The sequence below is a fragment of the Pristis pectinata genome, chromosome 2, assembly GCF_009764475.1.
Source record: "Pristis pectinata isolate sPriPec2 chromosome 2, sPriPec2.1.pri, whole genome shotgun sequence".
Taxonomy (NCBI): domain Eukaryota; kingdom Metazoa; phylum Chordata; class Chondrichthyes; order Rhinopristiformes; family Pristidae; genus Pristis; species Pristis pectinata.
The window spans coordinates 24,383,345-24,398,769 of record NC_067406.1 but is presented as its reverse complement, the minus strand read 5'-3'; the positions used below and the strand labels follow the sequence as shown (position 1 = coordinate 24,398,769).

Here is a 15,425-nt window from a genome sequence, read left to right as displayed (position 1 = left end):
TCCACCAGTTAAATACTTTCCCATATCGTTTGCTCCTATCCCTCTCCAAGGCTATGGTAAAGGTCAAGGAGTTATGGTCACTATCTCCAAAATGCTCTCCCACCGAGTGATCTGACACCTGATAAGGCTCATTAGCTAGTACCAGGTCCAGAATGGCCTCTCCTGTAGTCGGCCTGTCCACATACTGTGTCAGGAATCCTTCCTGGACACTCTAAACAAACTCTGCTCCATCTGTCCCCTTTACACTAAGGAGGTGCCAATCAATATTAGGGAAGTTGAAATCATCCATGACAACAACCTGTGATAGAACTAGCTGAGTCCATCACTCTCTGCAGCCTCTTGCATTCCCGTGCATTGAAGTTTCCATACCAGGCCGTGATGCAACCAGTCAGAATGCTTTTCACTGTACATCTGTAGACGTTTGTCAGCGTCTTCAATGACATGCCATATCTCCTTAAACTTGGAAGAAAGTAGAGATGCTGATGTGCTGCATTCGTGGTTGCATCTAAGTTCTGTGCCCAGGATAGGTCCTCTGAGATGTTGACACTCAGGACTTTGAAGCTATTTGCCCTTTCCACCACAGACCCTTCAGTGAGGACTGGTGCACGTTTGCCTGACCTCCTAAAGTCCACAATCAGGTCCTTGGTCTTGCTGACATTGAGCGCAAGGTTGTTGTTACAACGCCACTCAACCGGCTGAATGAGTAAGAGTAGTTATCTGAAGTTATTAAAATCATTATTCAGCCCCAAAGGCTGCAACTTTCTCTCTCCAAGGGTGTGGCTATTTGTCTGTTTCAATTTGTTTCTTTTTTTCTATCTCCAGCAACCAGTTTTCTTGGCAACCCTATCACAGACATTCCCAATATTTAAAAAAAAGTTGTGCTGGTGAATTAGTGAGTTCTGTACTGATTATATTGTTTTATGTAAGCCAAGATCATATAGACAAAGATTTTATTGAAAAGCGGAGCAGGTTTGAGGGGCCATAACACTCCTGCTTCAACTTTTGTTCTTTTATTATTTTTATTATTAATCTTCTGATTAATTTATTAATAAACTTGAAATAATATTTGTCATGCACTTTGTAATCTAGTGTAATATTACATCAGTAATGTACCCTTAAGGTTCTTTTTTGCAATTCTTAGAACTGCTGTTGATATTGATTTTATTCACTCCTGTAAATGGTCTTCAGCACACGATGCTAAACAATAAGATCTTGTCTTCTTGACAAGTGTGCATAGTTAATTTGTGTAACAAAAACCCTTTATGATTTCAACATGATGTCATATCTTTTGCTGTTGGCATGGACTTTCCTAATTAAATCTGAAGGCAAAGTGAGACTTTCAGTGAGCTAAATCCAGGTCGGAATCACGGGCAAAAACCACACATCTTGCAGCTCCTTCCCGTGCAACCACAAAAAATGCCACACCTGACCTTTTTTTCTTCTCTCTCCTCATTGTGCAGGGACCCAAGCGCTCCTTCCAGGTGAAGCCAAAATTTACTACTACTATCACCAACAATTTGGTATACTGCATTTGATGCTCATGATGTAGGTTCCTCACTATCAGGGAAGCTAAATGAAGATGGTGTAGGTGCTGTGTGGAAAACCTACTTTCAGTCAGCAAGTGTGACCTTGAGCTTTCCAGTTGCCTATCACTTTAATTTTCCATCTTCTACTTACATCCACTTACACTGTTCTCAGGAAGCTCATTGTAAACTCAGCTGAACACAACTTCTGACTTGGCACACTTTGGCCTTCAGTACTTGATTGAAGTTGACTGAAGTTCAGCAATTTTAGTTTATTACTCTTTCCAGTCTTCAGTCTTACAGCTCCACAGTTAGATATTTTTCTTTTCTACTCTTATTTCTTTCCACTCTTTCTATTTGTACTTCCTCCAGACAAATCTTTACACCCTCTTTTAAACCAGTATCATTTATGATCTCTCTGCTCTGTCCCCTAGGAAAGCCTCGTCCTTTTGTACTCCCCAATCCAACCCCTCCTTTCTCCACAACTTAAAACTTGTTTCTTTTCCAGCTATTCCAGTAATGCTGAAAGATTGACAACCTGTTTCACTCTCCACAGATACTCCCTAACCTGTTGAATATTTCCAGCATTTTTATTTCCAGCATCTACTACATTCTGTTTCCAGAAAGGCATTACTGAATTGCTTTAGTTTACTAATAGGCAATGATAAAGCAAGTTTTATTTGCTTGATCTTGGTTCCATCCTGAAAGTACGAGGATAAGTCACATGAAGCAGTCTCTCTGTGGAGACAGTGAAAGCAATAACTTATATATTCAATGACAGTCTTCCATTTCAGAAAGCAGAGCTTTGAAATGCAATATAGGACTGATTTGCAACATGGCATGGTAAGGTTAAGATGCTTAGGAGTAGAAAACAAAGTGACTTTGGACCAGGTGTATTGCATGCTAATTGACAGAGCTGGATTATGGAATTGTTGACTCTAGGACTCGCTGTTTCATGCAACTGCCAGAAAACCAAAAGGTGACCAAGATAATTGGTGATATTTTCTCATCCAGCAGTTCTTATGCCATTTATTCAACATTAGCTTTGTTGTATTATTGTCAACCCTTCTCTAGGATGCGAGTTTCAGGAGAAACTTTAATTTTTAGGATAATGTGGAAGTAATCATATCTCAGTAGTGTTAAATGCTGAAATAGCAATTTGAATGATAATAAATTGCTACAGTTCAACACAGCAAATTTGCATATGTGCTAAAATTTGTCTAACACTGAAAAAGAATGTAAATAGTTACCTGTATAACATAACTATGGTGAAACTAAGATTCTAGCTCCCACATCATTTTCCTAGCTCAAGGTAATGGTTTCTGTATGGGCTATATGACAAAAGTACTTGATGAGTAAGCTAGTATATTTCTGTCTTAATGTTAATATTAAGCAGCTTGACCATCTTATTCTTTATCTTTCAGAATATGGTTTCCAGTTTTCGAGTCTCAGAACTTCAAGTGCTATTAGGTTTTGCTGGACGTAACAAAAGTGGTCGTAAACATGAACTTCTTGTAAGAGCACTACACTTATTAAAGAGTGGCTGTAGTCCAGCTGTTCAGATCAAGATTAAGGAACTGTACAGACGACGCTTTCCTAGAACAATTGAAAGCCTTGCTGACTTGTCAGCTATAAAATCTTCTGTTTTCTCTTTGGACAATAATCTCTCAACTGACTCTGAGTTGGGGTCAGGTATTGCACAGTCTTCGTCATCCACATCAGCTCCTGCTCAGCCCTCTTCTCCACTAGTTAGCTCAGTGTTACTGCATGAGACTAAACCCAATATAGAAATGCAAGAGGCTTCTCCCTCCATCCATCCTGTCCATCCAGATGTCCAGTTGAAAAGCATACCCTTTTATGATGTCCTGGATGTGCTTATTAAACCGACAAGTCTAGGTGAGTTCTAATATTCATACATTACTGTAATAAATATTTTAGCTAAGCCAAAAAAAATCCAGTCTTAAGTTCTTATTTCCTGAATGTAATTTGTACTGTATCCAACACTTTGGTTGCTGAGAGCTTCAACACTTGGCTCATATGAATGCAGTACACCAAATTAGGAAAAGTACCAATAAATCACTGCTTTACCTTGAAGTTCTTGGTCCCTGGATAGCAAGGGAGAAAGTTTTTTAAAAAAAGAAGGTATTGCGTGAGATGGTGCTGTAAGAAGGGGAGTGGGTATTGGTGCAAGATGGAAGGGTAAGCCAGTGCATCAGAGGGAGTAACTCCTTCAGAATGCTGAAAAGTGAGGGGAGAACCATGTACTACTTGTGGCATCACTTTGGTGATGTCAGAAATTATGGAGAATGCTCCACTGTATGTGGTAATTGATGTGGTAGAAGGCAAGGACCAGGGGAAACCTGACTTTGTTCTAGTTTGGAGGTGTGGTATTGGTTTATTATTGTCACTTGTACCGAGGTACAGTGAAAAACTTGTCCTTCATACTGTTTGTACAGATTCATATTGCATTGAGGTAGTACAGGGTAAAAAGAATAACAGAATACAGAGTTAAGTGTCACAGCTACAGGAAAGTGCATTGCAGGTAGACAATAAGTGCAAGGTCATAACAAGGTAGATCGTGAGGTCAAGAGTCCATCTCATCGTACAAGGGAACTGTTCAACAGTATTATCACAGTGGGATAGAAGCTGTCCTTGAGACTGGTGGTATGTGCCCTCAGGCTCCTGCATCTTCTGTCTGATGGGAGACGGAAGAAGAGAGATTGACCCAGGTGGGTGGGGTCTATGGTTATGCTGGCTGCTTCACCAAGGCAGCAAGATGTATAGACAGAGTCCATGGAGGGAGGCTGGTTTCCATGATGTGCTGGCCTGTGTCCACAACTCTACGGTTTCTTGTGGTTCTGGGTAGTTACTATACCAAGCTGTGATGCATCCAGATAGGATGCTTTCTATGGTGCATCGATAAGTTTTGAGGTGTGGGTGTGGAACAGATGCAGTTAAAAGTTCTGTCAACTCTGATTAAAAAAAGGAAGACATGTCAGAAGTACTGATATGAAAGTGTTGTTGGGACTGATGCAATGAAAACAGAAAATGGAACGGAGATGTATGTAACAGTTGATAATTCAATTCGTATAATGCTTTTCATGGCCTTGTTGTACACTAAATGTTTCACAAGTTAAAGAATTATAGAGTTGTACTGCGCAGAAACAGGCCCTTCAATCCAACTGTAACTACCTCACAAAGATTTCATAAAAGGCATTCATGGAATGAGAAGAAATTTCTTCTTGCTGGTGTATTAAACCTTGGATTTAAAATTTAATTCAAAAGTAAATTTTGGACACTAGAGACTTATCCACTGCATTGTATTATTGGCTAAGAATATGCGCTGAAGTCAAGGACTGAATCCTGAATCCACATCTTCTAACCTATAGTGAAATAAGTTGCCAGTTTTATTTTAATGAACCTGTTACCTTTTTTTATCTAGTGCCGTCAAATATTCAACGATTCCAGGAAAAATACTTTATCTTTGCATTGACGCCTCAGCAAGTAAAAGAAATATGCATTTCTAGGTAAGAATGATAAATGGGTTTCTGTGTTAATGATTTACTAGAAATCATCTCAGTAAGTTGATTTCTAGATAAAATAATTTTGTCCCAATGGCTACTTAAACCAATTTTCTGGGCAGGTTTTGGATTATTTTAAAACTGATCTAACCAGTTTAGGTTATACATTGCTAAAACAGCGGCACTCAGACTGATGATGTCTTCAGCTGTACAGGAATAATCTAGATACAGTGAAGGCTTCTTGAATTGATAGACTACAAGAAAATTTGTGTGTGTTTTTAGATTTCTCTCATATGGGCTGTCAAGAAACTGGAGTTTCTATATGAAGTTGTTGATGAAAAACTGTTGTTGATGAAAAATCTATTTAGATCTCTGACATGGGTGGGGTGTGGAGGAAGGAGTTGTGAAAAGAGGCATCAACAAAGGCTTCAGTTGTTGCTGTGGTTTGACAGATTACTGTTTCACCTGTTATTTACAGTTAATGTAAATACCTTACAAGTTGTCTCCAAGTAGTTATTAAAAGAAGCTTGGATGAATAAGCACCGAAAATCCTGATTTGGTTAGGTTAGGTGATTTTGGCTTGTGCTTTAGTTGGGACATTTCATTTGGCATCAACACCCCTTAGTGGGGGGAGAACACTACTTCCGATTTACCATGCGCTGACTCCTATTAGAAAGAATGCATATCGACTGGCTTTGAGATTCAAATTTGAGTATGATGCCTTTATGATTGAAAAGCTTTCTAGTGATAACTGTCTTGCCACTTCCAAATAGCATAGTTGGAACAAGGAAGAAGGCAGAATTTATGAAATCCTACTCTGGAATAAATGAGTTGATGACCTCAAGAATGAGTACAGGAACAAAATAAAATTTCCAGGAGTTGCACGATCTCATCAATAGTCAGGGATTCGTGGCTATGCTTTTTAAGGTTTTTGGTACTTGATCTTTGGCATGAAAATATAATTTTTCTTCTTTTGGTTAGAAAATAATTAAATGTCTCAAAATAAAATTGGTGGAATATTGTTTGCTTCTAAGTAACTTGATCTATTGCATTCTTTATAGGGATTTTCTGCCAGGTGGAAGAAGAGACTATATTGTGCAGGTTCAGTTGAGGTGAGTTAAACCATTGAATTGATCCGATGAAAGGAGTTACCCGCTTGGCAGAGCCTTCTATCGTATTTTGTTCAATCTTAGGGAACTTGCTGCATTTTGATAATTCTGTTGGAAATGCATACTGTTTCATGCACTTGCCTAGATTTCCGGTGTATTGGCATTTAAACTTGCTGCCCCTCCTCCACAATTTATTAAAATTTCAAACTTTGTTGTAAGGAGAAAGGCAGGTACACTTTACCCCAACCCCTGACTAGAGAAATCAGACATCAGAACAGTTCAAAAGCAAGTTACCTACTCTTGGCTCAGCAATAATGTGTTTGTGACATAAAGAAACCTATGAAATATATAATATTTGGGGAGGAAAATGACTTGAACCATGAAAATCAATATGATATCAGCAATAACTCAATCCCCACCCCCATCATAAGTGGGGCATTCATTTGCTGCAGCTTTTGTTTCTGTGTACAGTTCTTTGTATAATGAAGTGAAGCTGGCATATATGCAGCAAGACTGAATAACATGCAGTCACAATATGTTCATTTAAGTACCAGTGAACAAACATTTCCCAAAAGAGAGAGCCAGAGCACTACCTTTTGACATTACCACCACAAAATTTCCTGCTATCAATGTCCTGGAGGTCGTCATTGATCAGAATCTAAACTGGACTTGGCATCATACATTGTGACTACAGGAGTGGGTCTTGAAGCCTGCATATCCTATAGCAAGTGACTCACCTCCTTGCACCCCAGTCTTTCCATCATCATCTATAAGTGAAACAGGATGGAATACTGTCCCCTTACCTGAATGAGTGCAGTTCTGACAACACACAATTTCAAAGTGGCTCACTTGATTAGCAGTCCGGGCACCACCCTAAATGTTCATTCCCTGCATTCTGTCATGGCACCATGGCTCTGGTGTGTGCCATTTTCAATATACAGTGCTGTTACTCATCCAGGCTACTTCAATGGCAAGTCCTAACCCTGCAATCTAAACTGTTAAGAAAATTGAGAGGCAGCATAGAAGATGGAAGCAATACCATCTTCTGGTCTCCCTCCAATTCGCTCACCAGTCTGACTTGGAAGTATGTTAAAAACTATCCTTCATATGAAGCTATATGTGATTTGCTGAGTGTTTGGATGTGTTGAATTGACTACTTATATAATTTATAACCTATTCCGATATTTACAGCTCCATTTTAATGGGTGTTTAAGGCTGTTATGGTATATATAAGAAATGTTTTGATTTGATTATTTTCCCAAATGCACATTGGTGCATTTCAGAAGCAGCTTAGGCTTTTCTCCATTGAAGGCATAATGTTCTGTAAATTTAAATGTTTAATACTTCTGAAGTATGGTTTGAGAACAAAGCCGTCAGTCCAATAAGTGGAGTAGGCTAAACTGCCATTGGCTCCTCCTCCCATTAAGAGGACTGATGTTTCTTGCAGTGTCTTTTGCATATCTATTATTAATCTATTTCTACTATTCAATCGTTTTTAGGTTTTGTCTTGCAGAGACGAGCTGTCCCCAGGAAGACAATTATCCTAATAATTTATGTATAAAAGTAAATGGAAAACTATATCCATTGCCAGTAAGTTCATTAAATAAAATTACTGAGAAAGAGCAAAACTATCTTTTCAGGTAGAAGGGATAAGTGAATGCTGTGTTGTTGGTGCTGGAAGAATGGAATTCTTTTTACTTGGGCACCTACAAGCTCTCATTATGCACTCCCAGACAAGGTAATGAATGAGTGAAATACATGGAAAAGTCTTCTAGAGAGAATTTTTTAAATTGCACACCATTGATTATTTTCAGATCTAAGGAAGTACTTTTAAATATTGCTATAAATCATTTAATGTTTTAAACAAACAAACATGCAAATTAGGAACAGAAATAGTACAGCACTTAGCTCTTCAAGCTAGCTCCATCATTCAAGAAGATGATAACTGAATTTGATGGTAACCTCAATTCTACATTCCTTCCTATCCATGGTAACTTATCAGCCTCTTGCTTATCAAGAATCTGTCTTGTCTCTGCCTTAAAAAAAAATTCAAGACAGTGTATCTATAACGCTCTGAGGAAGTGAGTTCCATAAGATGAGAAGGAAAAAAAAACCTCATCAGTCTTAAATGGGTGACTCCTTATTTTTAAACAGTAACCCTTGGTTCTAGATGCTTTCACAAGAGTAAACATCCTTCCTTTATCCATCTTGTATGTTTTAGTTGTGACCTCTCACTCTTCTAAACTCCAGCAGATAAAGCCTAGCTTGTTCAACCTTTCCTCACAAAACAATCCAACAATTCCAGGAATTAGTCCAGTAAGATGTCTGCTTCCAATACATTAAGTTCCTTCCCTAAATAAGACGACAAATGCTATGCACAGGATTCTAGGTGAGATTTTGTATTCAAGAAACAATAACATTCTGTTAGCCTGAATAAGTGAATGCAAAATGTATTTCATTTCTATTTGGAATCGGTTTATTATTATTGTCACTTGTACCGAGGTACAGTGAAAAACTTGTCTTGCAAACTGTTCATGAAGACCAATTCATTACACAGTGCATTGAGGTAGTACAAGATAAATGGCAGGGAAGTGAACTTCTACACCCAATAGGAGAAAGATGTCCATGTTCTCAAAATACCAAAATTCTCAAGATGCTGAAATCTGAAAGGGTGACTTTCACACACTTCTATTTGTAGGAAAGCTCCTTTGTATCAGATAATTGTAAAAAACAACTGTTTATAGTTAGTTTTATAACTGTATCCTTGTCCCATCAAGTAACAAATGCAAGAATAAATTATTCAAATATTCATGAAGTTTTCCAGAATGCTAGTAAGTGAATGATAGTAGAATGAATGAACAGATGTGAGGGGTACGTTTTTTACTGAGAGAGTGGTGGATGCCTGGAATATGTTGCCTGATAGGGTGGTCAAGGCAAATTCATTTGGGGGCTTTTAAGAGGGGCATGGATGGGCACATGAATGAGAGGAAAATAGAGGGATATAGGCATTCTGTAGGTAGGAGGGATTAGTCATGTCAGCACAACATTGTGGGCCGAAAGGCCTGTTCTGTGCTGTACTGTACTGTGTTCTTAATAAGTACTTGGATCTGCATACTAGCCTTTTGCAAATCACGTTCTAAGACATTCAGATCCTTCTGTATTCTGTCATCATTTAAACAATACAGTAAAGTTCTGATAATTTGCTATCCATCTGCCCTCCCACCAGAATGGACAATTTTGCATTTTCCAATATTCTATCCCATTTGCCTATATTATCCTATGTTGTACTCCATTTGCCAGATCTTTCACCACTCTCCTAACCTGTCTATATCCATTTGTAGTCTTTTTTTTCATTAACCTTTCTACCTCTCCTTGTATCTTCAGCAATTTAGCAACTGTAACTTCAGTGCTTTCATCGATTCATTTATATAAATTGTACAAAGTTGAGGCCCCAGCACTGATTCTTGTAACACATCACTCTTTACATCCTGTCAACCAAAGACCCATATATGCCTACTCTGTTTCCTTTTAGCCAGCCAATCTTCTAGTCATGTCAGTATGGTACCTCTTATACCAAGAGCTTTCACTTTAAGCAATAATCATAGTGGTACCTTATCAATTGCTTTCTGGAAATCTAAATATAGAGCATTCCCTTTATCCACAGCACAAATAACTTTTCCAAAGAACTCCAATAAATTGGTCAATAATGATTTTCTTTCACAATACGATTTTAAATATTTCTTGGTTTCCTGTTGTAATGTCTCCAATAATAACTTGTAAGATTTTTCTTATGACTGAGATTAAGCTGACTGTCCTGTAGTTTCCTGCTTTCTGTCTCTCCTTTTGAATAAAGGAGTTAGGAGTTGCATTGAGGCCAAGTTATGAGTTGAAATTGCACCCAGAGCATTGTAACTTCAGCTGGGCTTGCCAACTTGGCATGGTCTAAGTATGGGACCTAACAGCCTCATTGTGACATAATTCCTGATTGTGTTCATGAACCATCAGAGGAGTTTGGATGCTACTTTTGCAAAGACGTACAAAACACCATCTGCTTTGTCAGTCCTTAGATTTGCTGCGGGGGTGGGGTTGGGAGTGGTTTATAAAATTGAACTTTTATTAAATTTCATTCTTTTTGGTCTATTAATACTTTATATCAGTAATTCAGATCATCGCTCTTTGCTTACAGGGGTTTACACCGCCAGTTAAAAATGGCGTTGAACAGAAGCGGCCTGGTCGGCCTTTAAACATCACATCGCAAGTTAGACTCTCATCAGCTGTACCCAATCAGATTTCTGTTTCTTGGGCACCAGAAATGGGAAGAGTAAGTGCCTTAATTGCTAAAAAGAATTTAGGAGAAAAGGTGGCTGACTTTTTCTTCTGTTTTTAGGAGTTTTTTGCAATAATTTCATGGAAGGTGTACTGGGGAAGGAATTCGTCTTTGTTTCCTTGTGCCAAAAATGTGTGCATGTTTGCATGACCCTCTGCACATTCAGTGAAATAAAGGCGAGTTGTGTTGTAGAAACAGTGCCAAGATTCTTGAAACTTTGTTAATACTACAATATATGCTTTGTAATAATGTCCTTCTTTCCGAATCCAAGCCCTGAATATGAAGCATTTTATCTTGCTTGATATTTGTATCTATGTAGCAGTCTTTCAGATGAGAATTTAAATTGAGTCCCTAGTTAGCTGGTTATTCAGGTGGCTGCAAGGAGTGGAATTATCCTATACAAGCCTGCACTATTAGAGACCTTTATTTATCTCATTGCTGCTTGAACATTGATATGTACAGTATATTTTAAATGGTGTTATTGCTGATATAATGGTGACTTCAAATTAAATTGGCTTTGAAGTATCTTTGGACACCCTAAGGTCATGGAAGGTGCTATATAAACATAAGGCTTTTTTCACTCTTTCCTTGGTAAATGCTTCTTTAAATTGGAGAATGAGAATTACTTCTTTATTAAAAGGGTTGTATCTTTAGAGGAATAGTAAAGGGGACCAGGAGGCCAATTCATATATCACAACTGTGACGTGTTTGAGATCAGCTAATTTAGCATGGGGCAGTGTACATTGTTTTCTGCCATTTAGAATTTGCAGGCCCTCCTCAGGTTACGAATGCCAAACTTATGGACACCTCTAGATGCAAATGAATTCCCATAAATGTTATTAAATTCAAATAAGAACCAGTCTTGGAAAGAAAAATCTTATTACCTGTATCCTCACCACAGTAATCAGAGACCATTGTCTCTTGACAACACAAGCTGTCAAGTTGCTTTGGAAATTGACCAGCAATTGCTTCTATTGATACTTGTTCCATTATAATCTATTCAACAATGTAACACCCACTCGTACTTCAAGCCCATCGAAATCAGCCATTTGAACGTGGGACATCCTGATTCTGTACCATGGGCAGGAGAAGACAATAAATAAATGTTCATGTTAATTGGCCCTCATCAACATCATTCATTACAATACTGAGGAGGCATGGTTACCACATCAAGAGATTTTGTATATTTTCCGACTTGTGGACAGAATCGACTTGTGTGCATCTGTAAAAATGGATCCCCTTCGTAATCCAAGAGTGGCCTGCATTTTCCAAGGTTTATGGGAATTACTTTTGAGGAGTGAAGAAACTTGGTCTTGATAATAGTTAAATAAAATCTGGTCAAATCCTTTGAACTTTCTAATATTACTTTGCCCAGACTGCTTCAGTGGAGAATTTTATCCTGATACAACAAATATGCATGTTGAATAAAATCTCCAGTTTCTCTGTTGTCCCCTCATGGCTTTGGCTCTGGAGTTCCATGCCTGAACCACTCTACTTGTCCTCCTTTGAAGATGTTCATTTAAGCCTGCTACTTTGACCAAACTTTTGGTTATCTTACCGAATGGTCTTTGTCAAATTTTATTGGGTAACCTTACTGTGAAGCACCTGAGGATACTACTACATGAAAAGTGCTGCAATGTTATTGATCCCAATCTTGATGAAAATAAAATTCACTCAACACTTGTTGAGTTCAGCTAATAGAAGAAAACATGCATGTCAATTTACAATTGATTATTCTATGTTTGAACTCTGTTTGGAAAGAGTGATCTGTCCTTTTATTTAAATCTGACTGTTTCTAAGTATAACGCAGCTGTCTTTTGGCATTGATTATTTAAAACTGCAGTGCCCTAAATTGCTCATTGACTATTAATGTGTGTTTTCTGTGTGCATGTGCACATGCATGTAGTCACTAATGTCCCATCACATATTTTCAAGCAGTATCAGTATGCCGTAAAGTTAAAACTGTCTGGAGCATTTTATAATGAACATATAGCTGTAATGCATCCCCTTTGTAGACAAAGTACTAGTTATGTAACCAAATTGCAATTCGAATCTTCCTTTCTCTACTTCTTGATGCTTCCATTTAATTATGTTACAACATAATTAGGATTATTTATTTAAGCAAAGCAAAAAAAAACACATTGTTTTTATCGCATAATGCTCATTGCTTTTCTGGGGATATAGCTAAGTAATTTAACAGAACACAACAGCCTGGATTTATGTAGCTCTTTTAAAATAGCAGGATCATCCTACTGCAATTTAACAAACAGGAAACAATTGGCCTCAAGCAATATAGGAAGCTACAGAATAAATGAACAAAGGTGTGATCAGGGATGAGTTTTAAGGAATATCTTAGAGGTTTCAAGATGAGCAGGTTTTTGAGAGAGAATTTTGAGCTGAGGACCTTGACAGCTTAAAGACATGCCTTCCAATGGTGATGTTTTGATTCTGAAATGTATGTTTGAAACTTAAGTGAAATGTGGAATTACCATGCTAATGTTTATACCGATATACAGTAAAAAGGGACTAAAACTACACTGCAAACAAGTTAGCATCTGTAAAGAAAGGATAGGTGTGAGGCAGGTGCAGCAAGTAATTCGGAAGACTAATGGAATGTTGACCTTTATTGAAAGGGGTATGGATTATGAAAGTAGGCAGGTTTTGATGCAATTTCACTAGTGAGAAAGGACCTGAAGTTTTGGTCTTCATATTTAAGGAATAATTTTCTTGTATTGGGCACAGTGCAGAGAAGATTCACCAGGTTGATTCTTGGGATTAAGTGGTTGACACAGGAGGAGTTTGAGCAGGTTGGATCTATACTCATTGGAATTTAAATGATTGAAATATGATGTTGTTCAAGCATAAAGATTTTGAGAGGGATTGACAGAGTGCATGCTGAGAGGATGTTTTTCCCGAGCAAGGGCATAGTTTCATGATGATGAGTTGCCCATTTCAAGCAGATTAGGAATTTGAACATTGTGAATCTTTGGAATTCTCTAGCCTAGAGAGCTGTGAGGCAGTGTCACTGAATATATTTTATGCAGAAATTATTGGACGTTGAACTTAAAGGAGCCAAGGAGTATGGAGAGTTGAAGAATGTAGTGTTGAGGCCAAAATTGGATCTTATAGAATGGCAGAGCAAGCTCGAGTGACTGATAGGCCTACTTTTGTTTTATATTATGTTTTAGGTATGTATCTGAGGTTTATATATCTGGTTTATCACTTGATTTCCAAAACACTGCTACAACTGCATTATGTATTTTAATACAGGTAAAAAGCAATATAACAGATATTTGTGGAAATGTTGTAGCAGGGTGACACATTTTAGTTGTAATCTTTCTTCTGTCCAAAGTTCTCTTTCACTAACCTATGAATTATGTTCCCAGCCATAGAAAAAGTAACAATAAATTAAAGGTGTCTGTTGTCTTTTTCTTCTCAGAATATGGTGGAGCTACAAATTCAGATCTTTTTTAAAAAAAAAAGAAAATCTGTGCTGTTTTTCAGAATTATTCTGTGTCTGTATTTCTGGTAAAGCAACTGACATCGGCTGTGTTGCTGCAGAGGCTGAGAAACAAAGGCATCAGGAATTCTGACCATTCCAGAGCACTTAGTAAGTTGGATACTAATGTCGCATTTGAACTGTCTTGATGCATTAGTTTTAGGAATGAGTGAGAGCCCATTTTGTTCATTCCCTTTTGAGTCAGTGTTTGCTCTGTAATCTAGGCAATGGTCTTGAAGTCTATTCCAGTTGATGGATTAGATGTGTTTAAAAGTTTTTCTAATGGAAATACATATTTCTGTTTCAATTACACATTTTAAATAATCATGATAAGCTTGTAATATCTCTGATTAGTTATAGACAACTATTGAAAATGATTTCTATCCACCCTGTCCCAATACTTCATTACAAAAAGTGTGTAATTCTACTTGTTCTGATAAAACTACTTTAATTCTAAACTTGTTTCATTTATTTTTACTTATTCCAAGTTTGCCATGACTTATTGCCAGGAGACCCACATCTGTGGTTTTGGGAAGGCTTGGCATTTCATCTTTTACATTGTTTTCTTAAGTCATAGTATTCTGTTAATTTTTCTCTTTATTTCTTGTGATGTACATAAATGACCTAGATGAGTATGTTGATGGATGGGTTGGTAAGTTTACAGACAATACCAAGATTGATGGAGTTGTGAATAGTGCAGAAGACTGGCGACGGATGCAGCGTGATATAGATCAGTTGTAGATGTGGGCAGAGAAATGGCAGATGGAGCTTAACCCAGATAAATGAGGTGTTGCACCTTGGTAGGACTAATGTCAAGGGGCAGTACACTCTTAAGAGCAAGACCCTTAACAGTGTTGAAGAGCAGAGAAACCTTGGGGTGCAAGTCCATGAATCATTGAAAGTGACCACAGAGGTAGATAGGGTGGTTAAGAAGGCTTATGGAATGTTTGTGTTTATTAATCGAGGTATTGAGTATAGGAGTCAAGAAGTTATGATGCATCTCTATAGAACTCTGGTTAGGCTGCATTTAGAGTATTGCGTGGAATTCTGGTCACCTCGCTATAGGAAGGATGTTGAGGCTTTAGAGAGGATGCAGAGGAGGTTTACTAGCATGCTGCCTGGATTAGAGGGCATGTGCTATCAGGAGAGGCTGGACAAACTTGGGCTCTTTGGAGCGGCGGAGGCTGAGGGGTGATCTGTTGGAAGTGTATAAAATTATGAGGGGCATAGATAGGATGGACAAGCAATATCTTTTTCCCATTATGGAGTGGTCCAATACCAGAGGGCATGCATTTAAGGTGAGAGGGGGTAGGTTCACATCAAATGTGAGGGTTTTTTTTGTACTGAGAGTGGTGGATGCCTGGAATGTGTTGCCTGATAGGGTGGTGGGGGCAAATTCATTGGGGGCTTTTAAGAGGGGCTTGGATAGGCACATGAATGAGAGGG

At 38.1% G+C, this 15,425-nt stretch overlaps 1 protein-coding gene across 3 annotated transcripts in view; it reads left to right on the top strand.

Annotated features, from left to right (window-relative positions):
* The window catches only part of pias2 (protein inhibitor of activated STAT, 2), a 46,439-nt gene that overhangs the window by 12,863 nt on the left and 18,151 nt on the right, over positions 1-15,425 (top strand). For all 3 annotated transcript variants that reach the window (XM_052035755.1, XM_052035759.1, XM_052035768.1), the window contains exons 2-7: positions 2,948-3,419; positions 4,966-5,050; positions 6,106-6,156; positions 7,653-7,743; positions 10,340-10,474; positions 13,985-14,090. In XM_052035755.1, coding sequence (XP_051891715.1) covers positions 2,948-3,419; positions 4,966-5,050; positions 6,106-6,156; positions 7,653-7,743; positions 10,340-10,474; positions 13,985-14,090 — 940 coding nt within the window. The remainder of the gene's footprint in view (positions 1-2,947; positions 3,420-4,965; positions 5,051-6,105; positions 6,157-7,652; positions 7,744-10,339; positions 10,475-13,984; positions 14,091-15,425) is intronic.